At 40.4% G+C, this 26633-nt stretch overlaps 2 protein-coding genes and 1 long non-coding RNA gene across 3 annotated transcripts; 2 read left to right on the top strand and 1 right to left on the bottom strand.

The window, feature by feature from the left end:
- Positions 1-7033: 7033 nt before the first annotated feature.
- Positions 7034-12658, top strand: LOC114552817 (uncharacterized). Its single transcript, XR_003692226.1, has 4 exons — positions 7034-7505; positions 10131-10162; positions 12351-12383; positions 12621-12658. It is a non-coding gene; the product is annotated as an uncharacterized LOC114552817 (long non-coding RNA).
- A 2-nt stretch (positions 12659-12660) lies between these two features.
- si:dkeyp-97b10.3 (uncharacterized) lies at positions 12661-21827 on the top strand. Its single transcript, XM_028573900.1, has 14 exons — positions 12661-12680; positions 13261-13293; positions 13400-13435; positions 13828-13869; positions 13960-14009; positions 14141-14193; positions 14293-14519; positions 14847-15100; positions 17906-18031; positions 18212-18347; positions 18607-18654; positions 18740-18811; positions 18980-19270; positions 20443-21827. Exons 8-14 carry the CDS (start codon positions 14861-14863, stop codon positions 20469-20471), a joined length of 942 nt encoding a protein of 313 aa, XP_028429701.1. The 5' UTR covers positions 12661-12680; positions 13261-13293; positions 13400-13435; positions 13828-13869; positions 13960-14009; positions 14141-14193; positions 14293-14519; positions 14847-14860; the 3' UTR covers positions 20472-21827.
- Positions 21828-21963: 136 nt separating this feature from the next.
- On the bottom strand, positions 21964-24790 carry il12a (interleukin 12a). The gene is made up of 7 exons (XM_028574438.1): positions 24579-24790; positions 24279-24424; positions 24060-24149; positions 23673-23714; positions 22757-22897; positions 22585-22626; positions 21964-22419 (listed from the first exon to the last, which is right to left on the bottom strand). Exons 1-7 carry the CDS (start codon positions 24595-24597, stop codon positions 22279-22281), a joined length of 621 nt encoding a protein of 206 aa, XP_028430239.1. The 5' UTR covers positions 24598-24790; the 3' UTR covers positions 21964-22278.
- Between the last annotated feature and the right edge of the window lie 1843 nt (positions 24791-26633).

Raw genomic sequence — 26633 nt, 5'->3', positions numbered from 1 at the left:
TGCATCCCTTAGGAAACAAAAAAACAAGAGTTCTTTTTTTTCCATAATGCATAGTATATTTACAGAAAGTGGAGTTTCTTTGCTCTGACACGAGTCATGTGACTTGTGAGTACAGGGTGACCCTAACCAGGTGAAAATTGTCCTTACTTAATGCACACAAGCAGAAATGTAGATGCTGGTAGACTTAGATGAAAAAGGAGGACTGGGGTAAAAGGCAAGTTTGCTTCTGTTGCGTTAACTGACACAATCATTTGAAGCTGCAGCCTCCTGTATGGCTAACAACACCGCGATTACACACTGACTATACTATAGCACTGTAATAAATGTGCTGTGCTGTATGCTTCCATTAATCTGGTACAAAGGTCTTTTGTGTTGTGCTTAATAATTCAGTCTTATGGGATCCATTAGCCCTGTGCAATGATGAATGGCAGCGTTCATTTTCATGTGTCAGAGACGTTGATGTACGAACTGCCCAACAGTCAATGTCACGGTTATCGCGTTTGCATTAATTATGAAACAAAGAATGCCTTGTCAAGCCTCGGGCTTTGTTAATGGACCCACTGATGGTTCTGGCTTTTTGTCTTTGTTTGCACCAGAGCAGAAGTCACAACCTCAGGGTTGCTGCCCTTAAACCAAGTTCAGCCTCTGTAGCTTCTTTCAACGCATATAGTAACCTATCACAGTGTGTCCATACATTCATCTGATCTGTTGTGTAAGCAAATATAAGAATAGTTATGACTGAATTTGCATGGGGGATAAATGCATGCAAGTACTGGCTCGGCTTCTTCAATTTGTGTGTGTGTGTTTTCTTTTTGTGTAAATACTGTATCTGTGGAGTTCTTAGCCCAGAATCGCAGGATACGTGTGTGGGTGTCATCAGCGTCTGTGTATTCCCATCAGCTTGAACTCTAATAAAAAGCAGGGCCTGCAGTCAGTGTAGATTGTGTGAATCCAGGAAGTCCCACACCACAGCTATTTCACACCCACGTACTTCCTCTAATCTTATCGCTCTGCTGGCTCAGAGGTTTTTTAAGTGTATGGGATTGTGTGTGTGTGTTTATTGAGCGTATTGGGTAACTAGATTTGTGTTTTAGTTTGTTTGTGTGGGTGTCTTTGTAAAGTTTCAAGCCTTTTTTTCCTTTTTTTGCGACGATTTGAGAGGGACATGGCATATGGAAGCGAGAAGGGTGACACAGTTCACGGGACAGACTTCATTTAAAACACTGCGTAGTGTAAACTTTGTGGTTTTCCTCACAACTCAACTGAGCAAGCGTGGTGATGTGGTCAGTTCTGGCAAATATGATTGTAGGAAAGTGTTCGCTTCTTACCTTTATGGAGCTTGTTCTCCCAGAGTGTAGCTTTTGGCTTGGAGAAGAATCAGAATCCCGACTTCCTTTGAGGAGAAAATCTGCTCTAAAAGGCCAAAAAATCCTCAACAGAAAAGAGAGAGGGTAAAATCTCTTTTCTGTCTCAGGGGAATCACTCTCAGTGCTCTTAATAAATCTGATGAGTTGGGAGGTTTGTGCTGAGCTGGGTTTTTTGACTTTATAGTGAATAACTGTATAAAAGCTGCCCTATGCCATAATACGCTGCTATCATTTAGACAGGTTTGATGGATAGTATAGCACTAAGTGATTTGACTCAGCATTGTTGCTTTATGTTGGAATTTGAACATCATGTTGCCAGGAAAGATTTATATAGATATCAACCACTGTCTTTTCACCTTTTGGGAATATACTGTCTCCCAAACTGCCACAGCCATAACCAACCCAAGAAAAATATAGGATCAAGTTTTTCCATTCACACATGTTTTAAATAGAGGCGAAGGGCAGGGGATTTTTGACCCCCTGCCTCCACACTACTGCGCTGAGTCACTCTTAAGGAGGGAGGGTCTGCGTCTCAGAAGGTGACTAGACTATGGCCCTTAAGTTACATCCCTCCTACCAAACGCCCACATCACATCCCATGACTCGTCCTTCTGTGGCCCCTGAATGCACAGAGTTCCCTGAGGGCTCTGAAATAAGGAAGCAGCAAAGCGGGAAAGATAAAAAAAGAAAGAAGCCATGACACAACATACATCACACAGAAATGCTGACAGACTTAGTATAATATAAAGCAATAAGTGAAGGGTTTGTGTAAGAGATGGGAGGGTGTAAACTAATGTGAGGGAAGAAAGGGAGAGGGGTGGTCAACTCAGAAACTCACATCCAAGTTCCCCAGAGACCATGCAGACACTAAACTAATCTCTTTTCCCCCCTTTTTGCCTAAATTATTGCCACCATTCCTCTGTTTTTTCCATCCATCCAGTGTCCAGAGACAGGAAATCTGTTAATATGTGAAAATGCACAATAATTAAAGCCAATCCCTTCTGGTGAAAGTGGGAACTGTGAAAGAATCCCAAGACCTTCTTAGTAAGACTGTGTAGGTGTCAAACACTAACAACATCAAGGACAGATGTGCCAAACATTTCAGAAAACACACAGTTTCCACATGATGCAGATGTTTTTGGGACAAACTCATCAAAATGTCTTTCACAAAGAACACACACCACAATCTCTGCACAAAAGTAAATCTAACCACTATAGTGTAAGGCTTAACTTTAACTCCATGCACCCTTTGGTAGGTCCGTCATTATAAACTTATATTGTGCAAAGACAGATTGCTCAAACAAATCCATTAATCCTTTACTTTAAATTGTAGTCAAGATGCCAGGGATCAAGTCAAGATCAAATAGTGTCTGCCAATACCAAATATGATGTACATTTGTCCACGCAACATAACAATGTATAACAACAAAATAAATGGCAACTTGTATTAACTCAATAAGTGTAACATTGCTCAAAAAAGCGATGGACCTTTAAATGTCTATCAGATGGATTACCCTGACATTTTGTACAGACATTCATGATTCCCAGAGGATACATCCTACTGACTTTGTTTTATCCCTCATTTCATTTCCTATACAGTAGTGCAACCATGAGACTGACATTTGTGGTTTTGCGTGAAATGTCCATACAATTGTTGGATGTATTGCCATGAAATTTGGCTCAGACATTCATGTCCCCCTTTGGGATAATTTGTAATAACTTTAGTGATCCCCTTGACTTTTAGTATAGCACCATCATGAGATCAAAATTGATTGTGGCCAGAATTATGAACCTGAAAAATGTTCAGACCTTCCCATCTGAGATGAGATAAGACAAGATAATGGTAAACATTACACTGCTAAACATCAGCATGTTAGCTTTGTCATTGTGGGCATGTAAGCATGCTCAAGCACCATTTTGCCAAAGTAAAGCCTTACAGAGTTTCTAGCATGGCTGTAGACCAGTAATACTCAATTTACAGCCCGCGGGTCAAATTTGGCCAACAATAGAGGTGGCCAGGTGGCCCGCCAAACATTTTCTAATTCACAATGAAAATAAATTGAATTGTACTTTGAATGATGTGCCAGAGCGCAAATAAAAGCATCAAAATAGAGCTTGTTTATCAAAAAAAGTGCCAGGGGAGGATCCCCCGACAGAGGCCCAGGCTAAACTAACTGGCCATTGTCATTTTTCATTTTTCCAAAGTGGCCCCCGGGCAAAGCAAGTAAATATCCCTGCTTATTGTTCTTTGATCGCACAAATGATTGAATTGAAAATGAATTTCCCATTTCAACAGTTGAAATAAAAGGCCATAATGTCAAACAGCTTTTTAGAAACCGAAGAAAGCTGTTGCAGTTGTAGCGCATTTTGAGAAATGTGACAAACACAGACGGGGTTAAAGGGGAGGCTTAGCTTTATTTTCTCATCTAAAAAACACAGCACACTGAAAATAGAGAACAAAAGAAGTGTAAACTGTGTGGGTGAGATGAAAAAAAAAAAACCCAAGGGTCTCATAAAACTAAATCTCAACCCGAGTGGAAAAAAACAGATGATGGCAACGGCAAAAAGAGGTGACTGCTGAAAAACAATAAAATGTATACAAATAAAAATGAAGAACAACAAATATAGGCCTTGGAAAATGAATGACATCAAAGGGAAATGGGGTTAGGGGAAAAGTTCAGTCCCAAGGCACTGGCGTTTGAATCCAAGTCCAAGAGTTGTCTGCTATTAAAAAAAATTACACTTTACAAAACATTTTTCCTTGTTGATTTAAAACCCTGTTTTGGTGCTGTTGTGTTTTTGTGCTTCCATATAGAAAGTTGTATCCTATAGATTACACAGGAAAGGATTTTAGAGAACTGCCAACTCTTAGGCCTGATGCAGTAAACGCCGTTGTACGAGATTGAATGAGGTTGCCTTCTTTATGCAGGCTAGCAGCAGCCACAACTCTTTTGTTACTCTGGATCTTTCCAGTGATAACGGATGGCAAAATGGCCCATTGAAATTGAAAGGATATGGAGTTCCTCATCTCCAGAGTAAGTGGACACCTTTTGTGCATATGTGTGTGTGAATACATGTATGTTATAAAGGGAATGTTTGAGCACAGACTAGGTTATGGGGTTTCTTCTTGCCTGACTGAGTGGCCTTAAATGTGAGTGACAGTGTCTTTTTGTGTGTTGTTTTGAGTGTGTCTATCTGATGGATAAAGAGTCTGCACAATGAGGGCTCATATTAAGCCTCTAGGGTGTGTGACACACACACACACACACACACACACACACACACACACACACACACACACACACACACACACACACACACACACACACACACACACAATGAACGACAGTTTTAACTGAGCCACAGTAGAGGGAAAGATTATGCAGTTGTTTCTTTTGATTAAGACCTTTCTTTCCCTGTTTTTTAAAAATATACTTCGGTTCAAGCTTTGATATATATATATATATATATATATATATATATATATATATATATAATTTCCAGGGTGGTAAAGTGTTGAGTCTAAGTAAAGTCTCAAGTCTATGGAACTTTACTTGCAAGTCAATAAGCAAGTCTTTCCAGTCTATCAATGTTTAGCATGCTAATTACAAAAAAGTGGAAACAGTGTTGAATGTCCAGTTGAAAGTAGTGAACCAAAGCATCTCTAGCACGGAATTTTTAGCCACACTACTTAGCAGCATGGCTCTAATAGATTACAATGTCAGCCGGTCAGTAAGTCCACTACTTTGGTCCTGAGTCTGACTGAAGTTTTCAGATTCAATTTTGTACAGGCATTCATGATAACCAGAGGATAAATCTTGACTTTGGTGATTTCCTGAGTTTTCCTATAGCGCCACCGGCAGCTCAGTGTTGTCACTTATCCAGTGAAATATCTCAACATCTACTTGCATGTATTGGCATACGATTTTGTACAGACATTCATGGTTCCCATACGATGGATCTAAATTACTTAGATGATCTCCTGACTCCTCTAGTGCCACCATGACGTTCACGTTTGTCATTTTGAGTAAAAGGCCAACACAGTAAACTAAGCTCAAAGCACCGCTGTGCCCTCAGTGCAGCATCACAGAGCAGCTAGCGTGGCTGTAGCCTTAGACCTGTTAAATGTTTGTTGAGCTGAGGTCAAGTCTCGGCTCTTTGTCTCAGGTCAAGTCGGATCTTCAGGCAACCAAGTCTCAAGGATGGTGTTCCCAAATCCTAAGTCTCCAGCTCTGATTATTTCATACTTTAAGTGATTTGAATGACTCCTTCCCTTTGTCTTCTATTCTTCTTTCATAGATCTTTTTTTATTGAATTTCAAAATGTACATAGATAAAAAAGATACAAAAACAAACAAAAAACAACGGAAAACAACATTCCCACACCACAACCTTCTTCTATTCCGAGCTAATCTTGGCTCTCCCTATCGCTCCTCTCACCCCAACTCCTCTCCTCCTGACCTTCCCCGTTCTCTTCTCTTTTCCCCCATCTCCTCCTCCACTTCTCTCGCATATCTCCTCCTATTTCCTGAGGTATTGGGGGGGATTGTCACGCCACTCAGTCTGATGTGGTGCTGTCTCTTCTTGCACCGAGGAGCTGATCTCTCCCTTTAGACTCTGAGACTTGGATAACGTCCATGTTAGTCTGTAGCATCTGTCTCTCTCTCTCTCTCTCTCTCTCTCTCTCTCTCTCTCTCTCTCTCTCCCCCCCCCTCCCTGCTACAGACAACACATCCCTTCGTGAAAGTTGGACGGGTGGATGGAGAGAGGGGAAAAGATCAATAAGTGGAAGATCAATAGGAAAGCCCTTGATCCTTCACTCATTCGTCCCACTGGACCTCTCAGATGCTCACAGAGAGCCTACCCTACCTCTCTTGCTCTCTCTGATGGACAGTGAGCTTATGCCACTGGATGGTCACTTTGATACCTTTTTGTTGACATTGATCAGTCCTTGTGTCAAATACATGACTCTAGTTGGAATGCGTCTTTTGGTGCAAGGACAGTATGGGGAGGCATGGTTTTGCATGGGTTGTACTTATTTCGTAGTCTAATGTGACATCTGCTGGTGTCTTGTGGGTAATGCAGCTCTGCAAACTGATGTATATGTTTTCCCGCTCAAAGTGACCTAGTTGCACTGTGTAGTGCTGGCTGCTCCTTTTTATGTGTGGGAGAAAATGTGCAACTAACCAAATATTTCTCAGATGAATGCAGACGTAAGTGTTATTTTTCAGCTCTCTGCCTAGTTTCTCTGTACTTTACTAGGATAGGTGCTTTTAGGAGAAACCTTTGGCTGTGTGAAAGAATTTGCAAAAATGTAATTATATGGAGCATAAAATGTTAATTGGTCTCACTTTATTCTCTGTTATCATTCCACAAAAAACTTGGCCAGACATGCAGCTGATTTCAGTCTTGTATTATGTGTAACAGCAAACATCTCCTTATCAACTCGACCTCCTATTTTATTCCTGGGAGCTCTGATATTTAAAAAAGAAAAAAAAAAGAAAAAGAAAAAAGAAAATAAGTGGCAAAGGCCCGGCTGTAAATCATCAACATGACTTTACAAAGGCCATGCTAAAGGCGGGATGCTGCACCCCGCCCACATGTGGCGTTCATTTGTGCGCTTTCATGCACTGCGCGCTGCAACTGCGCAGCACCGCTGATCCTAAAAGCTGCGCCTTTTGCTGTGAACGGCGCAGTTATGAATAGCATCATGTGAAGATTTATGTTAAATTTGTGCGTGCACACAAACAGCGTTTATAAGAGGAAACAAAGTACATCCACATCTCAATGCAAAACGGCTGTTTTCTTTTTGGAATTTTAGGAAACCATGAGCGCCTGTTTTTGGTTATAACCCATACTTTGTTTTGCTTTGCTGAAGGGATGGGACGCTGCACCCAAAGGGACTAAGTGAAAAGAAGTAGTTCAGCCACGAGGGCTCCGATGACCATTCTTGGGCCAATTAACTGCCTATAGCGCTTTAACGAGACACTGATAGCCGATGATAGGGTCGTATTGCCTTTCAGGTGCTTTTATGCGCAGCCGCTGCACGCTGTGGAACAACAGAAAGCACAACAGGGTTTGGTTACAGGATGGTGGCGGAGATGGCGAGCTGCGGAGCGGCTTGTCACCTGGAGGACGGGTAAGACTTATTTTTTGTTGCTTAACAGACAAGTGTTGATCTATGGCTTTTAACGCTACGTGATTGTTTCATCGTGTACAGTTCAGAAAAACGTGATGCCTGCAAGAGGATGCAGCGCTAAAACCGCGCCGCGTAAACACAGGAAGTCAGTGTGGTGTCTTTTGTTGCTGTTGGTTATATGGGCTCATGTGTTTTGTGCAAACGCCTTTTTTAAGTTAAAAGAAACAAATGTACAACGAATGCTTCCTCGCTATGGACACGTCTAACCGAACGTAGATACAAAGAGGGAGCGCAAGAGAGCCATGATCTCTTTGTTGGTGTTGCTCTGTTCTCTCTTCGCTGCACGCTGCTGTGTTGTTACATTGTGATGACTCACACTTACAGTGTAACATCATGCTGTCTGGAGAGACGATTGATGAAGACAAAAGATGAAGATATGAAGTCATTATTTGATTAAGTTATATAGTGCATGTAAGTTAATAAACTACTAAAACCCTTATATCAATATTATAGGAGAGAAAAATAACCACAATAGTGCTGATGTCAGTGTAAGCTCAACACACCAATGGACTACAAATATGCACTCAAATATAACTTCCTGCTTGCAGTTTTTAATTATGGTTGATGTTGCAATGAAACACACATGTTTTCACCAACATGCAGTGCCCTGGTTGTTGTTTTTCATTTTTGAATAGGATTCATGCCTCTAATAGTCTCTAATAGTTAGAATATTTACTGTCAGTTGTATTGTGAACCACAGGTGAGGTGATACTGATGACTCATTGTCCTCTGTGAATGTTGTTGTTGCTAGTGTACCATTGACCCCGTTTTGAGGACCGGAAAAGTCCCCGAATGAACAGTAGGCCTACCACACCGAGTTAAACAATAACGTAAACATTGTACTAAAAACTTTAAAATTAGAATGAAATGTCCATGAGGGACACATGAGTAGGCTCATTTTTTAAAGGTAACTTTCTTTGGGACGCAGTAGGAAGACAGACATGGGCCTTTTTGTGATGTTTATGACCCACTATTAAGCTCCTAGTGAAAGCAGCGAGGTATAATATTAACAACTGAAAGTAGCCACAGCTTTTGTTGTTGTAGATACAGGCCAACTGGCAGTTGCTTATCTACACACAGGCCCTGTCTCTTCATTGTGTTTATGGGAAGTTGTAGAATGCGTGTAAAAGTTGTGGCTTTTATCTTTCAGCCAGATACAGACCAACGCCCTCACCAATGATTCTGGTATCATATTTTGTGGGAGGAAGATGGAAACAAGTGAGAGCAGAGAAAGTCATGCAGGGATTTTATTTATGGCCTGAAAACGTTTGAGCCACGGAAAAGGCACACTCAAAGGAATAGATGACTACCATGGCAACTAATGAGCTGGCAGCGAGAACGAGTTGACCGTGAGGAGGAGAAAAGAGTGTTTCCTGGACAGATGTTTGAAAAACAAAGGAAACCACAGTGCCTTATTAGGATTAACAGACTCCAAATAAAAGACCACCATTTGGTCAGGTTTAATAATCCTAATTTCCTGATACATCGTTTTGCTTTTGATCACACAGTTCTGTATTTTTACAACCGAGGGAGTGAAACAGGAGAAGATGGGGCGGGATATGACCTAATTTTTAATGCCTGCTGGTGGTGAACTCGTTCTTCTTGTGGGGTTAGCTCTCTATCTTTTCTCCCTGTCGGATCTCAGGCGTGTTTTCTCTTGTTGAAGCCCAGACTGCGTCAACAGGTTGCACCAGTCATCTGCTCAGACAACAACATCTTCTGAACCATTGCACTTGAAGTTGGCTCATTGTTTGATTGATATACTACATTCCTGAAAAGTCGAGCACAAATAAAAAATAGTCAGGAGGAACTGGTATTGATGTCTACTGTGCAGGGCTGGGCGATATGGTTGAAATGAATGGCATGGTATTGATAAGAATTTTTTTTCTTATACAGTATAACAATATGGCAGATGTATGACAAATGACATGCAAAACATGCAGTGACATGCTTTGTTGTGTAAAACAAATTTTGAATAACTCATTTTGTTAGTTTTTAGTTTACAATGTGTTTGGAATTAGTTATTGAGACACCAGAATGTTGTCAAACGATAACACCATACTATCATATCGTCACAGTACGTTACCACTGAAAGTAAATAAAGGATTACATTGAATATGAATCGTCCAGCCCCACTGCTGTGTCTGAGTTATGAAAGCAGAAAAAGTGTCCAGACCAGTTTTGTTTAATGGCAAAAGGTACCCAGCCAGTATCTTTCCATGGTTCCTGGTTTCCTGTACCATCAACACTACCCTGACTAGGAGTTTGGGTGGAAAAGTGAATCTATCATTCGACGGGGTGGGTTGGTGTCAGATGTGTGAAAAATGAACATGCAGTGAGCTTGTGTGTCAGCATGTACCGTTTCCTGTTTTTGTAATTCATTTGACCGCGTGTGTTCCTGACTGAAAGCAGAAGTGGTGTACTATGAGAGCCTGCAGCTGCACCGTTTTAAGAGCCTTCACTTTCAACCTCTAAATCCTCCCGTAGTTGTCATCACACCTCCCAGACGTCCCTGACACGAGTGTAACTTAAAGTGGTCTGAATGTTTTCTCCTCTGCCCTACAGAGATGGAGATATCCCTGCACCTGGAAACAAAGGTAAACATTGGCCCATTTTCATTCTTTCCCTCCCCCTCACTGTTCCCTTTCTCATTTCACTTTCTCACAAAGTCCCACAGAGCGACACGTGTCTGTGTTGTTTTTCTTTACAGCGATTGTGCTATGTCTCTCCTGTGGCTCCTTTGCTTAATATTTAAAAGGTGTGCATCCCCAGCAATTATTCGTCACGACTTTTGTTTTCCTTTCTTTCTTTTTCCCTTGCCACCTTTTGTGGCTTTTGCGTCTCGCTGTTTGGCCTCCCTGATTTCAATATAATTTGCCTTGAAGGGCAGCGATATTTATGCACATAGAGTCAGACAGTGGCTTGGTCCTCACTCATGCATTTGCTATTTGTAACACTGCACACCAGTACATAAAATTATATTCCTTTTTTTCAGACTTTCCTTTAACATTTGTTTTATTTGCTTGTGTCCCTTTACCTTTTCAGAACTTAAAGAATGTTCAAATTAAATAATAAATGGCCAACACCAGTAAATAACACTAGACATAGTATTAGACATATAATACTGGTGATCATTGGGAATGCAGCAATCTGACTTTTTCTCTCCTCATACTGATTGCAATAAAAAAACTCAAGGTGCTGCCAATATGCATTACAGATCCAATGTGAGTGCTGTATACTGTATTTTTTCTCCAAATTTCCCAAACTGTGTGGAACTCATTGGGATCATGTTCATGTAAGGTAACATGAGAGATTGCTGTGGTGCTCAGAACTATGTGGGTGGCCCCCCGTGTCTTAATGAATAGAACAGATAGTGAAAACACTGAATTTTATAATGACACCGACCAGGAAACTGCATTTCTTGTGGTTTGCTCATGTCTGTACACCACACATCAACCTTTTCATGCCCTTGGTTTTGCTATTTCTCTAGAACCAGCAGATGGCAGGCAAGACCCATGAAACGATCCAAACCATTGATGCTGTAAACAAGTGTGTGTTGTGTTTGCACTTGCATGTGTGTATCTGTGCGGGTGTTTATCTCCACCTTGTTTGTCTGTCTGATGAAGGGAAGCGACCATGCCAGGGTGAAGAGGGATGCCTGCTGGCTCAGATGAGGCAGCAGCAGCAGCAGCAGCAGCAGAGAAAGAGATTGGCCATAGGAGGCATATGAGGACAAGGAGAGAGAAATGAAAAAGGGAGAGTGCAGAGAGAGGTGAAGCAGACAGATCGAGCGGAGTAGAAGAGAGAGATTGATGAGGCAGGTGCTCCGAGTGGAGCAGCAATATGGCAGCATATGCTTGTTAGTCTAAGATAAAACTCTGTGGGCCAGAGAGGATGGGCTCCATCCATTAGGCGGCCAGGCACTCAGCCAGATGGCCCGGTCCATGGACATTCGCTGCTGCTGGGAAGAAAGCAGCAGCAGCAGCAGCGCCTCTGGACCAATCTGTATAAATGTGCCAGAATGGTAATGCATAGCACTTATCACAGGCTTCTTCACAAGGTGCCACAGTTCAGCTGCTAAGGAATCATGAAAATGTCAAAGATGGTGGTCTAAGTCAGCCATGCTATGGCTTTTTTGATGACTAATATGGATGAAAACAAGAAGTGCACGAGCATAGAAGTAAACTAAAAGTAGAAGTCTCTCACTGGGGCTGCACCTGTTGAAGGATAAGCCCCAGTGACAAAATTGAAGACTCTGTTCATACACTTCTACTAATTTTCTGACAGTGTGAGTGTCAGACAGTGTGAGTGTTGAGTTTAGCAACAGGGCATGTAGTTATCTCTGTGAAATAGGCTTTAATCCATGAGAAAGTAAAGAAGCAGAATATTTATAATGCATATGCCCCCCTCCCCCATACAGTAATAGATTGGTTAGTTGAAAATGATTAGTGAAAGATAAAAGCATTACATATTATTAGGCACTGTTGTTTTTTTTTTTTTACTGCAGAGTTATGTTTCCTGTTCAGGTAAAATTAACACGAGACACTTTTCTTTAAGCTTTACTATTCCTAAAATCTAAAAGTGGTCATGCATTTACTGCCGGGCAATATAATAACTACAGAAATGGGTTGATGATGCTAAGTGGTGCAGTTCCTATAAAGAGGATGATGATGATATGGTTAAGAACAAATATGAATAATGATGTAATAATAGCAATGACTAACAATTGTTATTACATTTTGACATTTTTAATCTCAAAAACAATTACTTTACAATTTGTTACAGATAACCTGACAGAAAGTGACAGCAGCAGTTCAGGTGAGCACAAATATCACACCACAATAGTTTCACTCGTTTGTTCTTTCCACAAAAACTTAGTCATCTCCAGAAAACTACATTTGTTCTGACATTTAATTCATTTATATATATATATATATATAAATAAATATACAAAGTAACACCTAACCTTCCTGGCATGCATCCCTGTTACTCATCATTCATTGGAAATTCAGTGCAATGTTTTCACCTCCATTTCCATATTGATTCATCAAACAGAAAACACAGGAACATCCGCTGAGGACAGCTCAGAGGAGGAAGAGGAAGATGAGGATTCTGGTGAGAGACGCACTTTTGATTTTGTAAAGTGAGCTGATACCATTCTCATATCTGTACGTTAAATATGAAGCGACAGCCAGCACATGGTATGGTTAGCTTAGCTCAGCCAGCTAGCCTGGTTATTTATTTTTTTAGATTATTTTTGGGGGCATTTTTAGGCCTTTATTGACAGGACAGCTGAATACATGAAAGAGAGAGAAGGGGGAATGACACGCAGCAAAGGGCCGCAGGTCGGAGTCACCCAGCTAGCCTGGTTCTGTCCAGGGGTAGAACAAAAAGGGGTAGTACCTCCAGTACCTCTAAAACTCAACATTTAACACATATCTCATTTGTTTAATCTGTACAAAAAAATATGGGAATAGTGACTTCCTGGGGTCTTGTCATCACCTAAAGGTCGCCAGACAACCATGGGAGGCTTCAGGACCAAACAAGATATAACGCGTTATTAGTGAGCTTTAGAAGTGTTGGTTTTTGTTACCCCTGGACAGAGCCAGGCTAGCTCTTTCCCCCTGTTTCCAGTCTTTGTTTTAAGTTCGTTTTTTTTTAGTTTCTCTGTTTCTCACTCTCTTTCTTTCACCAGAAGGCTGTGCTGAGAAGGACGGAGGAGAGGAAGGTAAGAACCAACATCCTAGAAAACCTTTTTGTGGCTCAAGGATTTAACAAGATAAAGAACAAATGGTGTTTTAACTCTGAGTTGATCTCCTTTATGTTCTTTGCAGACGATGAAGAGGCCCATGCAGAGGGGTCTAACAACGGTGCGAAACAACATCTACAAAATATCAGTACCTGCCTTTGCAGACTAAGCCAACTGGTCTGCTTTTTAAAACTGTGTTGTATGTTGTTTACATCGAGACGGCCATGTCGGCTTGTTGCCATAGTTTCCATGGCTTTAGTGGTAAGTCAGCGGGCCCTAGCCGCAACCGCATCTTAATGGCAGCCATACTACATAATTACTCCACAAAATGTCGGACTCTGCTGGCTTTTTTGGAACAATGAATTCGATTGAGCACGCTCCACCCTCGCTCATTTGGAGAAGTTTGTCTAGGGTAGCTGCTAAAGGCTTAACACAAGCTCTCCTCCTCTCACATATGATTTTCATATAATTATACATGTAATAATATTGGACTTTAATTATTTCCCCCTCTAGATTCAGTCCCTGGACCTGTAGTAGAGGTTTCAAATGGGAAAGGTAAGCAGATCGTAACTGACGTGAGGTTCTGGAGGTAGTGTCACGTCTCCTGTAAATAACATCCCGTTTTTTTGTCATACGCCCTGACAGATGAAAGGCCCTTCAAATTATGCTGTGAAAAATGCAAAGCCATCCAGCAGGTGAGCTCAGGAACCAGATCATAATTTTTCTGATATTGGCCTTCTTCTTGTGCACATATCCATCTATGATTGAAAAAATGTTTACTGTGTTACAATTGTCCAAAGAAATAAACACATGGCTTGTTTGACAGAGCCACGGCACTGAGCTTGTTACCCCCAGGAGGATCTCAAAGGGGCGATTCCAGTGAGTACGACTGTCTCCGCCACTGACACTGATCTGGTCTGTGCACATTTATATTGATTCTGTGTGCACAGCATCACTGGGACTCTGGGTGCATTCTAGGGTGCAGCTGGAAGGAGAGGGCACATACGAGTGTTCGGTCACCGGCCTGGTGTTTGAAGCATCGGAGCGGGTCCTCGTGCAGTACTCAGTCTTGTCCTGGTCCAAGTTTGGCGCATTCCTCCGGGACTCCTGGAAATTTGCTGGACCAATCTTTAACGTGGACACAGTCCATAAGGACGCGTCTGTCCTCACATCCATCCAGTTCCCTCACTCCGTCTGCCTTGCCGGTGAGAATGAATATCAGGGCTGTCGCTCTTCTATGTTCAATATACAGCCTAATTCATCATTTTGTATCTTGGCTTCCTGTGGGGAGTTCGTGGCCCATAAGGCAATGTCATGAACATCAAATATTTCCAACAAAGATGTCGCCTCAAGGTTTAATTTAGTTAATAGCTGTCATGAAAGTAAAGGTGCAACTCTTTAATAATTATGACCCATCTAAAGGCTTTACAGAAAATAGTTAATTTTAGAGAGTATCATAATCTTTTATCTATGATTTAAAGCTGCTCTAGGTGAAACAAAAAACCTTCTCTTTCCGTATTATTGTCACACAGATCCAGACAAGGAGATGACATTCAGTGTCCTGCACATAAAGGACAACCGTCCACTCATCGAGCCGACAGTGGACCACTCGGGTAGCCACGTTAAGTGGAATGTAACGTCCCTGTCACCCGTGGGTCCCATCATTCAGACGAGCCAATCTGTAGAGCGCCATGGGGTGGTCCTGGTCTACAAGCAGCTGGGCAGTGACAACAATAACTACAGCTTCCACGTCTACTTGGCCACCAACAGTGCATCCGACATCAAGGTAAGCATCTGTGAATACTCTATGTGGAATTCATTTCTTCTCTACAATAGACGATGGACAGTTTTCCTAATCCTTACTTAACAAGTGCAACGCTGTCTGGTCATTAGTCTTTACTGTAGACTTTTACTACATTTTTAAAACTGAGAAAAACATGACAGCTGTTTTGGAAATGTGGTCAGATTTCTCCAAAACCTCCTGTAGTTGCAGGAAATCTTTTACAAAAGAACTTTGGTTTTCTTGAAAGTTGCTTCCACCATCTGTCTACTGAGGACTCCGGAACATTTCTGTATCTGTTCGTGTATTGTGATGAAATACTGCAGTTACAACACTGGATACAGTGCACACAAGGTTATGGTCTGAATGGCAAAATAAATACATATACACCTGTATTAAATGCACATCTTATGCCTAGCTTCTTAAGAGACCGTAATATATTTCACATTACCATGTTTTAGATTAGATTCAACTTTATTGTCATTGTGCAGTACAATGACAACAAAATGCAGTTTGAGTCCAACCAGAAGTGCAAAAAGGGCAGAAAAGTGCAATGTGATATTCAAGTATAGACAGGTGTTGCATAGGCAGGACAAGAAATATATTGAATATATAAGAGCAGAATAAATATGGCTGTGTAATATGAACAATGTATGAACAACATGTATAGATATGTGCAATGTGGCAGCAGTGACATAAAAATAGTAATAATAATATAGATATATGAGCATATGAGAATATATAATAAGAAAAACAATAAATATGCATATTCTGTATGAACCATATAGACAAATATGTACAGTATGTACAGCTATGTGCAGTGTGGTAACATTATAAGAGCAGTGAGAATAAGTGTATGTGCAGTGTGAATAGTATGAAGAGCAGTAGAATATGGCTACGTATAGGTGTGATTATAGTATGTACATTTGTAAATAAATAGAACAGTATGGGTGGGATAGGGTAGTGTAAATTGTTCGGGGGGACGGGGGGGGGGCTTAGTTGGTTAATTGTCACCGGGATGCCCGAGCTAGAGTTCAGTAGGGTGACAGCTGCAGGAAAGAAGCTTCCTCTGAACCTGCTGGTCTGGGTGCGGAGAGACCTGAGACCCCTCCCAGAGGGGAGTGGGGTGAGAGCAGACTGTGGTTGGGGTGAGAGCAGTCTCATGCATTAGAAACAAACTGTTAAAAGCTCCACATTGAACATGTGAATGAGCCAAGTTTAGTTTGACAGTGTGACAACCTTCTCGTGACTCTGCACGTTTTGTGTTTTCATTTAGGAATTTTCTCCCTATGACGCGCGAGATTCAAAGGAAAAAATAAATAAATAAACAAACCCCCCCAAAAAAAACTTCCTTGCACGCAAAGAAATATTCGTGAAACCATCATCTTAGTCCCCTACATTTTTCAATCGTGACTTTCAATCTTACTTGCTGAATAAAACTCCCGGAAAATGCCTTACCTATGAAATTAAAACAGATTCAGAGCCTAAACTTAACTTTCACTTCTTTTTTATTTTCTAACGGCACTGGCTTAGATGATGTAAGACTTTATTTAGTAGACACAAGATTTCCCGGTTTGTGTAATACACTGAAGCAAAGACCTTTTGTTGTGATGAGGTTATACAGTGTCGCAATGCAAAAATACTATGATGTACCACATTATGTTGTTGAAAAGCAGAAGTGTCTGCATCTGGTTCAAGTGATCAGTGACTCTCTGATATTATCATAATCAGAAATACTTTATTGATCCCCTGGGGGAAATTGGGTTACATTACAGCTCCCATTCTAGAAAAGATACAGTATATATGAATACAGTGGTAGAAGTATTCAGATCCTTTACTTAAGTAAAAGTACTAATACTAATACATGTAGCCCATGGCGGCCTCTAGCTCACCCATTAAAAGCGTTCGCCCCACATTGGCTGAGTCCTGCAGCGGCGCGGGTTTGAATCCGACCTGCTGCCCTTTGCTGCGTGTCATCCCCTATCTCTCTCCCCCTTTCATGTCTATCCTCTGTCACAGTCTAAATAAAGGGAAAAGCCCACCCCCCCATGTGTTTTGTGTGCAAAAATCTTAATTTGTAAGGTAACTAGTAATTTAAGATGCCAGATTAATGTAACTGACTCAAGTAAAGTACAAGTACTTCAAATTTGTACTTAGGTACAGTACTTGAGTAAATGTACTTAGTTACATTCCACCACTGTATAAATATATGAATATGTAAATCTATGTAAACTACAATATACTATACCAACAGTGTAAATAATAATAATAATGCTGAAAATGGGATCTATGATTAAGAGGATTGCAAGAATAGTATAGATAAATAAGCAGTACAGTTTTGACGCCAGAGTCAGCCAGAATAGTACACCCTCTGATATATTTTACAGTAATTTCATTGTAATAAAGGTCAGTGGTATGTATTGGAAATGTTATCGATGCCACTGGTGTGTGTATTACTGTAAGTGCACCACGTAGTTCTGACAGCTAAATGGCAATATTGCTCAGTCATTTTCTAACACAGTACTGCTGCTGAGGTCACTAAGGAAGTGGGTTTGTGGTTATGTGTTTGTTTGGGAGGACGCAGCTGGTGAATAATTGTACTTCATTTATTGTAAACCGCACAGTTCCTTGAAATATATTCACTACAATTATAAATATATATCTTCGGAGACGCCTTCAGTTTTTCAACTCCGACTATGGAAAATATGTTAAATGTGTATTATTGAATGTTATCAGCACGCTCACCCTACTGCATGGAAGTGACTTGTGTTGTGCTTTGTCTTGTCTTCCTGCTGTCCCTATGTAAACTAGGATATAGGCAAGCAGGTGCGATGCTACAAAAACCGCTACAAAAAGATAGAGAAGCCTCCCACATGTAAACTGGATGAGGGGATGTATCGACTCCTGAGCGAGCCAGAGGGAGAGATCAAACCTCAGGTGTGTCTCTTTGCATATGCATTTGTGTCTGCTCATGTGCATTATGTATTAAAAACACACAAATATACAGTATATGCATTGGTTTCCCAATAAAATTATGTTTATTATATATGTGTGTGTGTGTGTGTGTATATATATATATATATACTGTATATATATAATTTTTGTGTCTCTGTGCAGGATTTGAAATTCACTCTTGCGGTGACTAAGATGAAAGGCTACTTCGAAGCGTTCTTTGAGCAGCCTCCTCCCTTTAAACTGTCTCTCGTAGAGATTAACACTGAGGAGACTGTATGGTCCGCCACCATCAGAGAAGGTACCAGTGCATTTAGTCTCCACTGAACACGTTTGGTGATTTGAGGGTGAAAAAAAAAAGTCAGAAAAGTCAGTTTTTTCACAAATTTTTCTGTGTGAGACGATAACAGGAAATATAGATTTTTATCTGCAAATAAGCCAAAAAGTGTTATACTGGTCTCCACATGAATTTTTTTTTCTGTTATAGAGTTTGTTTGCATGGGTGAAATTCGGTTTCCACTCCAGAGTGATGATGACTATCTTTTTTTCTGTACTCTCAGGGGACTGTGTGGATAACACTGAAAAGAAGCCAAGGAAAAGGACGAGCAGTAAGCTTCTTGTTTTTAATCCGATTCTATTTTTCCATCACAACATGCTTTCAGCTTCTACAGCTTCTCCATATCTCTCTCATAGGCAGACAGAGGAGCAGCAGCCCCTCAGAAGAAGAAACAACCTGTAAAAGGCCTCGATGGCAGGATGAGTCAGGTGAATTTCCACGTCTTTTTTTTATTTTTATTTTTTTACTAACTACTGATTTAAGAAGAACCTCAGCCACACACTTTGTTTTGCCCCATTTAAGTCAACAGAAACCAGTCCACACACCTGTCTGTCTAAAATTACACTGAAATACAGTACCTGTGCATCTTTTCCCAGATGGAGTGAAAACAATGATGACTCAGGGCCAGGACATGTCAGAGAAGCAGCTGCTGCAGGTGGCCAAGCGGCTGGGGAAGGAGTGGAAGCAGGTGGCCATCTTTCTAGACTTGACGTCCAGGGAGCTGGATGACATCCAGGCAACAGAGAAAGATGTGACCATGCAGAAGCTGAAGATGCTGGTGGAGTGGAAGAGCAGAAGGCGGCCGGGAGAGGCCACGGCAAACCAACTGTGGAAAAGTGTGAGGGAACTGGATGACTTGCCAAACGAGGTCCATCAGACACTGCAAGGTAATAAACTGCAGACATGCATATGAACACCATCTAATAGATTGAATGATGATGGATTACCATAAACTCCTAGTCGGGCTCACCGGATGTACATTGCTTGGATGTCCCTCTCTTTCCGCTATTTCCGCCATCTATTTTGCAAGGGCAGCCGCCCAGCATGGTTGTAATTGGTTTAAAATAAAATACAAACAAGCCAGAGCGTTTTTTCCCCCCCCCATCCCAGGATAGATAGATAGATGGTGTAGCCAGACTATACTGGCTGATACAGCACTGTGGAGATAGGTCTGGGAATGTGAGAAATAAATACCCAAGCTAAAGTGATAAGTTAGTCTTCTCTTGTGAAATGACAATTGGCCATAATTTTGATGATTGATAAATCATTCCACATCTACAGCCGCTCCTGCGGCTCTATAAGGCTGTATTGAAGCACGGTGGTGCTTTGAGCTAAATGCTAGCGTCAGTGTGCTAACATGCTCACAGTGACCGAGAGAACATGTTGATGTTTAGCAGGTATAATTATTTTTTTAAGCGGCCGGCGCCACCCGGAGCTGCCCACTTAGCTTCCTTTTGGCTCTTCAGAAACCTATTATGGGTGATGTCACGGAGACTATGTCCATATTTGAGATAGTCTATGAGCTTTATAAATGCGAAGATGTTATTTTCTCAGTCACACTTTTTTTTTTTTTTTTTTTTTTGCCTGCTGTTCAGATTAAATTAACTATTTGATGACATCATTTTAGTAACTAGCCCTCATCTAGACACAATGTCTTACGGGAAGGATGTTGAAAATACAAACTCACCACATATGGCGTCTGCTGGCAGTCTTAACTATAAAGTCAATACAAGCCATGTAAAATCAAAGCTGGTGCAGAACTGCTTCCGTACCCACTGCCCATAGCAGAGGGCTAAGTGTTGCCACTGGTGGCTGTAAAATATGTGAGATTACAGATTTTATCACTAGTAGTGCTGCAACACAGTCAGATCCGATCTGGTACTGAAATGTCCAGTTACCGTGACCCGTAGTATACTGGCCTGGATCAGGGGTCATTGATAACTTGTGCTAGGCACTTGTAATGTTTATAGATTTTTGTTGGTTTGATCAAAATAAAAATCGATACGTCCATCATTGCTCTAATAAACAGACAGACTTTGTGTTGTGTCTTTATTTTCAGACATGATGGACAATCGAGCAGCTAAGTGAAAGAGACTGGACTTAAACGGACTGTTGGATATTTGCTGCTCCATCATCAGAAAGCAAAAGAAAATCTCAGGAATACAGCAGAGCAGAGTTGACCAATGGACCAAACGTCAGCTCTTCGTCCAGTTTGTGCATCTCTTTTGAATATTTTCTGGACGTGAAAGTGAATGAACTACGGAGGGCATTTTCCCTGATTTTTGTTCTAATGTAGTCTCTTGGTTCTGTAATGAATACAGAATGGACAAGCTGTACACAAGGCTTCCTTTGTGCAGCAAGAATGTGATGCTTAGCATTACCAGATTAAAAAAATGACCAGTAGAGGTGTAGCGGTCATTGAGATATATAGTAGCTAATTATGTAGCCAGTAACATATGTAAATGTACTGTAGGTGCTGCAGTGTTGAAACTGCAAAAATGGGAAAAATCCAACCTGTGTATCTTGTTTCACTTTTAAATGTTATGCTTTTGGGACTTTTATGAAACAATTAGGGATTACATCACACGCACATGCATGTGACTGTCCAAAGCATCACAGACTGTAGTGTGTTTGTGTCTCATACATTTTTTATACATATCTTTTTTATTTTTAACCAACTATTTCAAACCTGTGATCTATTTTTTTAAGTCTGTTTTTGTATATTTACGTCTGTTTGTGTTTTATTTGACAGCTCTGAACCTGTAAAGCTAAATGGAGTTACAAGAGGTCCTTAATTATGTTTATCTTGTTTAACTTGAATTATGAATCCATTCCTGCCCACCTGTGACTGGAGCACAAATCTTATTAAGTATAAATGTTGTTTGCGTGTATTATAAAAGTGTACACTGTGGGGAAAAACGAATCACAAGCATTTGGATTCAGAGCTGAACTAAACTATTCTACTTGTGAGTGCAGCTGCAGCCTGGCAACATTTCATATATTATTTTAGGAGTCATCTTTTCAAAGCTTATTTCATAGCTGTAGGGCTTAGAACACAAAAAAAACAAACTATACTGTAATCAGCCTGTGGAAACATTTCAGTTACATTTTCTAAACATCCCCACGTGATTCACAGATTTGTTTCTGTTTTGCCTATATTCAAATGACGCTGTTTCCAGACCTCAACACTATTTGGGAAAAAGCTGCAGAAATGCCACCTGGATTGTTGAATCTTTTTAGTGTCTTCCATGCCGATATGATGCAGTAATGTTTACATTCAGAAAACAAGCTGGTTTCCTTAAACAACCTACCAATAACATTCCAGTCCGTCCTTTTTTGCACTTGTTTTTCTATCATGTCTGAGTTCCTCCAGATAATCGTGGTGTAATTGTATCAAAGCATATGTTGACTGAATAAAATGAGAAAAAGTTTCTTTTTACTGCATTTGAGTGTCATTGGTTCAATTTTCACTTGCACAAAAAAAAGAAATCACTTCCACTTCATCACTTGCTAATACCAATCATTTATTATAAATAACAATAAATAACATCACAGGCCATCAAATAAATAAATACATAAATACATGTAATAAATAGATCTCAAATAAATACTGTAGATACATTCCCCCAAATATTGGAATACATTGAAATGGGCCAACAGCTGTCACTGAGTGAAGAGGCTGTAGTCTGGCCAGCTAGCTTATGCCTGTGCAGTAATCATGAACACGGCTGTGCAGCATGTGCAGTGTAAAGCACTGCTTGGTTAGTAGTTGTAAATAATGGTAGTGAATGATCAGGATGGCTTGGTTTGATAAATGAGAGGAGGAGAGATAGTGTGGCATTAGTGGAACGATGGTGGTGGTGGTGATGGTGGTGATGAGGAGGTTGCAGGATGTTTACTTCCTGTGTTCTCCTGAGGAGATGTAGCCGATGGCTCGGTTCATGGTGATGGTTCGCACGTGGAAGCCCCTCATCTTCTTGCACATCTTCTGCCTGTTACTGAAGGTGTCACTTCCCCACATCTGGGCAGCATCCTCCTACAAGAGGGAAACAACATGAAAACTCACCCTGACAAAAGGTTCCCTGCGGATCTTGGAGAAAATCTTTTCCAAGGATAGATTTTTAGATCAATTTTCCTCTTAAAAGACCGACAGATGAGGAGTAAACGGGGAACAAACTAAAAAGAAGGAATTGAAAAATACCTCTGAAGAGTTGCTCAGTCCATTCGACATCAGGGAGCAGTTCTGTATAAACCAAGGAAGATTTCATCAGGCGACTATTAAAAGTTATTTCCCGGGAAATTCTCTCTCACTATATCTGTCTTTAAATCCTGACTGTGTTTTTACCCCTTCCACACATGCATAACAAACACACCTTCATCAGGCTCTGTATTATTTCCAGAGTTGGTCTCAGTGCAAGTTCTTCTTTAGGACTTCTGAGTGGGGAGTTGATGTAGGACTTAATAGCAGCATCATAGTGGGCCAAGTCCTCCATGATATTCGTCAGACATTCACTCTGTCAAGACAAGCACGAAAAATGGCACATCAGTCATCTGCTTCATAAAAAAAATGTAGATGAAGTAATTTAATGGGTGTATAATGTAAAAATATATGGATTCTGATTTGTAGAGACTGTTCTCTCCCCAAAAAACAATCTCATAGATTGTTTGTGCATACAGCAAATATGATTCATTTTAACGTTGTAGGGGCGGCGCCCTCTAGTGGCCGTAGGAGCAAAGCAGAAAGGTAATGTAATGTGTAGCTCCTGCGGGTCTCATTAGAGCACATGTTTTTGACGTTTTTTCCCCAATATTTTTTTTCCACTTTTCCAAAGTTTTGGGCGCTTTTTCCAATGTTTTTGTGCCTTTTTTTAGACAATTTGTCGCTTTTTTCTATGATGGGTAAGGATCTTTTTTGACGACTTTTTGGGCAGCTTTACAAAGCTAAATGAGACATGCAATAATACAGTCAAAATATTTTTCTAGACTTCAAGACTTTTTCTATTAAATAAAAGCATGTCAGAAAACTAATACATGTCTGGCTCTTGATATGATTCTCATTTTCCAGTCTGGTCCTTAGAGATGTTGAGTTTGCATTATGAATAAACGACCTAAATCGTCGTATCGTTTGGAGAACTTGTTGTTAGAATAGCAGATTAATACCAAATGTAAAGCTTTGTTTAATGTTTAATTTGTTGAAATAGATACTAGACTTTTTTTTGTATAACATACAGTAGCCTATGTCTGTTAATTCTAAAAAGCATTTAAAAAGAAATTGTAACTTAAGCATACCTCATTGAAGGATGAATTTCTTGGCATCATACAGCCGGAGTTCTGCGGTGTTAAAAAAGAAAAGAAAAAAACATTTTAAACATGAGCAATTTTGCAATTTGTTTCACCTGTCAGGTGCCCATAAGCATCTTTGGACCATACGTTTGCTTTTAATATACTTAGAGCATGTAATAGTTAGAGAAAGCTGAGCACAAATTATGAGGGACGAGGCTGTTTCCATAAAACAATTGTATCCTCTTTTGGAACATGTAAAACTATGCACAGAAGAATCATTAGGATTTATATTTTCCTTACACAAAAACTAGCCTGAAGATTATTCAAAGTTGAATCGGTATAAGTTGAATAATTATTCCATTAATATCACTGATAATTTAACGCATATGTCACCTGAGTCAGAATGGGTGCGCAGGCCAGCGCTGTGTCAGGTTTACTTCTAAGCTCCATTGTATCAGAGTCGATGCCATGGCACAAAACATCCTGTAATACAAAATAAGGGTATTCATTATTAATGAACAGAAGTGTGTGACAGAGTAAAAAAAAAAGAAAAGTAAGGAAGACAAAAACACAGCATCACAACATGAACGCGGTGCAGTGAATTGTACTCACACTGTGGAGTATGAGAAGATCTGTGATATTGCCGTGGAGCTTCTTGAATGAATCTACGCAGTTTTCTGCGCTCCGAGTGTGCAGCGGGAATCCTGTGGATGTGCGCCAGGTCAGGGTGATCAGCAGCAGCACACAGCCGGCGGAGTCTGCATGGGATATAAGAGAATAATATAACCATCAACACATACGGCTTATGGGTTTACTCAAGAGTTCCATGACAAAATGGTTGATATGGATATAACATATCGTAGGCTATATCTTATAGGCTATGTCTAGTGTTTTGGGCTCGCGCTGACTTACAGAAATTAAAGACTGCCATCTTTCTGATCAGGTAGATAATATCTCAGCTCGTGCCTGGTAAATCAGTAGCACTGTGATGCTGCCTTCTTATCTGATTGTATTTATATGTCAGTTTGGGGAATTTCCTCAAGAGTCTGTAAATTCCAGAGGTATCAAGTAACGAAGTAGCCTACAAATGCTTCGTTACCTTACTTAAGTAGACATTTTGGGTATCTATAGCTCCTTTACTGGAGTAATTATTTTACAGCAGACTTTTTACTTCTACTCCTTACATTTCACGCAATTATCTGTGCTTTATACTCCTTACATTTAAAAAAATAGCCTCGTTACTCCTACTTCAGCTCGGCTTGTTTTCATTTCGGCTTGTCATCGTTCAAAAACAAAACATCAAAAACTAAATTAAAAACCTATCCAGATAAATCGCGCCATCCGGATAGAGTGAATTTGACTGTGTTTGGATGAGAAGTATAAACATACAGTATACCATTCCGACACCCTATTGGTTTGTACGCGATCCATTGCACCTGCCCATGACACAAATCTACATATTCTACACATATATTATATAGACTAGTACTAGTACGGAGATGTCCGTGGCAGAGACTCAAGAGAACTCGAGCGAAATGTCCCAACCAAGCACCAGCGAGGAGGTTGGTAGCCAGGAAGACCAGCCAACCCTTCTACATCCCTGGCCGTACCTGGAAGAATTTTTCGAAATGGTTGGATGCAAAAACAACTCCTTTCGAATGCACTGCAAAAGCACCGACATGATGTATATGATTAAAGCATCTGGTCCTTGCAGCAGCAGCAGCAGCAGCAGCAGCAGCAGCAGCATCATCTCCACATGGGAAATGCCATGCACCTTGCCCTACCACAATGTATGGGTTCTATAGCTTCAGTTAGTACTGGGAGGCAGCTACAGCATCTGCAAAGTACGCCAACTAAAAACTATATACAGTATATTGTAACTATACTTGATAAAAAGATTCCACTTCAGCAATTTGTGCAATTACTTCTTATTCGTTTGGGGGTTTTCTCTCTGCCCAGCACGGGTGGGCTGTGGGTTTATGACTGCAATGTTCTCACGTAAAGATACTAAAATCATATAACTGGAGAGCCGTTTTAACATTTAATAGGTAGACAGAATAGTTATTGCAGATATCTCTAATTTAGGCTTATTCTTCCTAGTCAAAAAGTGACATTAGAGTGACAAACAAATTCTTACAGCAAAGAACTCCAATTTCAGATATCTACAATACAATTGCATTGCTGTGGTCCACTTGTTGTGTTAAACACATTAATAAAGGAAGTGCACTCTCTGAAACTACAGTGGTCAGTGAGTGGTTAACAGGAGTTCCCTGGCCTTTATCTTGCTTCACCATTGAAACATCAAAGACTGAAACTTACCATCACTTTTTAAATGCAGTATATGATCAGTCAGAGGACCCACCGGCGGAGGAGGGGGACTTTCTCAGAGATACATTTATCATACCTTACAGCCATAATTTCTGTACGTTTAGAACTTGAACCAAAACTGACCATTCATCATATTTCATGTGAAAGAAAAAAAAAAATCCTAATTATGACATTAAAGGGGTTGTCCAAATTAATATGCAGTCCCTTTAAAAGCAGTCCAGCCAAACCACATGAGAACAGAAACAAACAAACGTGTCATGATGAGGCAAGACCGAAACAGAGGGAGTTGTGTCATGTTGCATGCAATGGGTGTATTCTAGCTATGAGTTGCGAGCACTGATTGCACTTCCTGTAGTATGTCAAAATAGTGATAAAAAAACTCATGGTATAGTATGACCAAAAAAGTAAAAAAAATCATAGTATAGTATGTCGAAAACAGTCATGAAAAAGTCATAGTATAGTGTGTCGAAAAAAGTCATAAAAAAGTAATATTATAGTATGTCAAAAAAGTGATAACAAAGACATAGTTGAGTATGTCCAAGAAGTGATAAAAATGTCATAGTATAGTGTGTGGAAAAAAAGTGATAAAACAGTCATAGTACAGTATGTCAAAAACAATGATTAAAAAAGCCATAGTAT

The sequence above is a fragment of the Perca flavescens genome, chromosome 3 (genome assembly GCF_004354835.1).
Source record: "Perca flavescens isolate YP-PL-M2 chromosome 3, PFLA_1.0, whole genome shotgun sequence".
Classification (NCBI taxonomy): Eukaryota; Metazoa; Chordata; class Actinopteri; order Perciformes; family Percidae; genus Perca; species Perca flavescens.
This window is presented reverse-complemented; position numbering and strand designations above follow the sequence as displayed.

Excerpts from the sequence above, each read along its gene's own strand:
- si:dkeyp-97b10.3 (XM_028573900.1), top strand. The coding sequence starts at position 14,861 with ATGACATTCAGTGTCCTGCACATAAAGGACAACCGTCCACTCATCGAG. Across the intron at positions 15,101-17,905 it reads ACAGTGCATCCGACATCAAG|GATATAGGCAAGCAGGTGCG; the intron begins GTAAGCATCTGT and ends TATGTAAACTAG. Across the intron at positions 19,271-20,442 it reads GGTCCATCAGACACTGCAAG|ACATGATGGACAATCGAGCA; the intron begins GTAATAAACTGC and ends CTTTATTTTCAG.
- il12a (XM_028574438.1), bottom strand. Across the intron at positions 24,150-24,278 it reads ATCTTCTCATACTCCACAGT|GATGTTTTGTGCCATGGCAT; the intron begins GTGAGTACAATT and ends TTTGTATTACAG. Across the intron at positions 22,627-22,756 it reads TAATACAGAGCCTGATGAAG|AACTGCTCCCTGATGTCGAA; the intron begins GTGTGTTTGTTA and ends TGGTTTATACAG.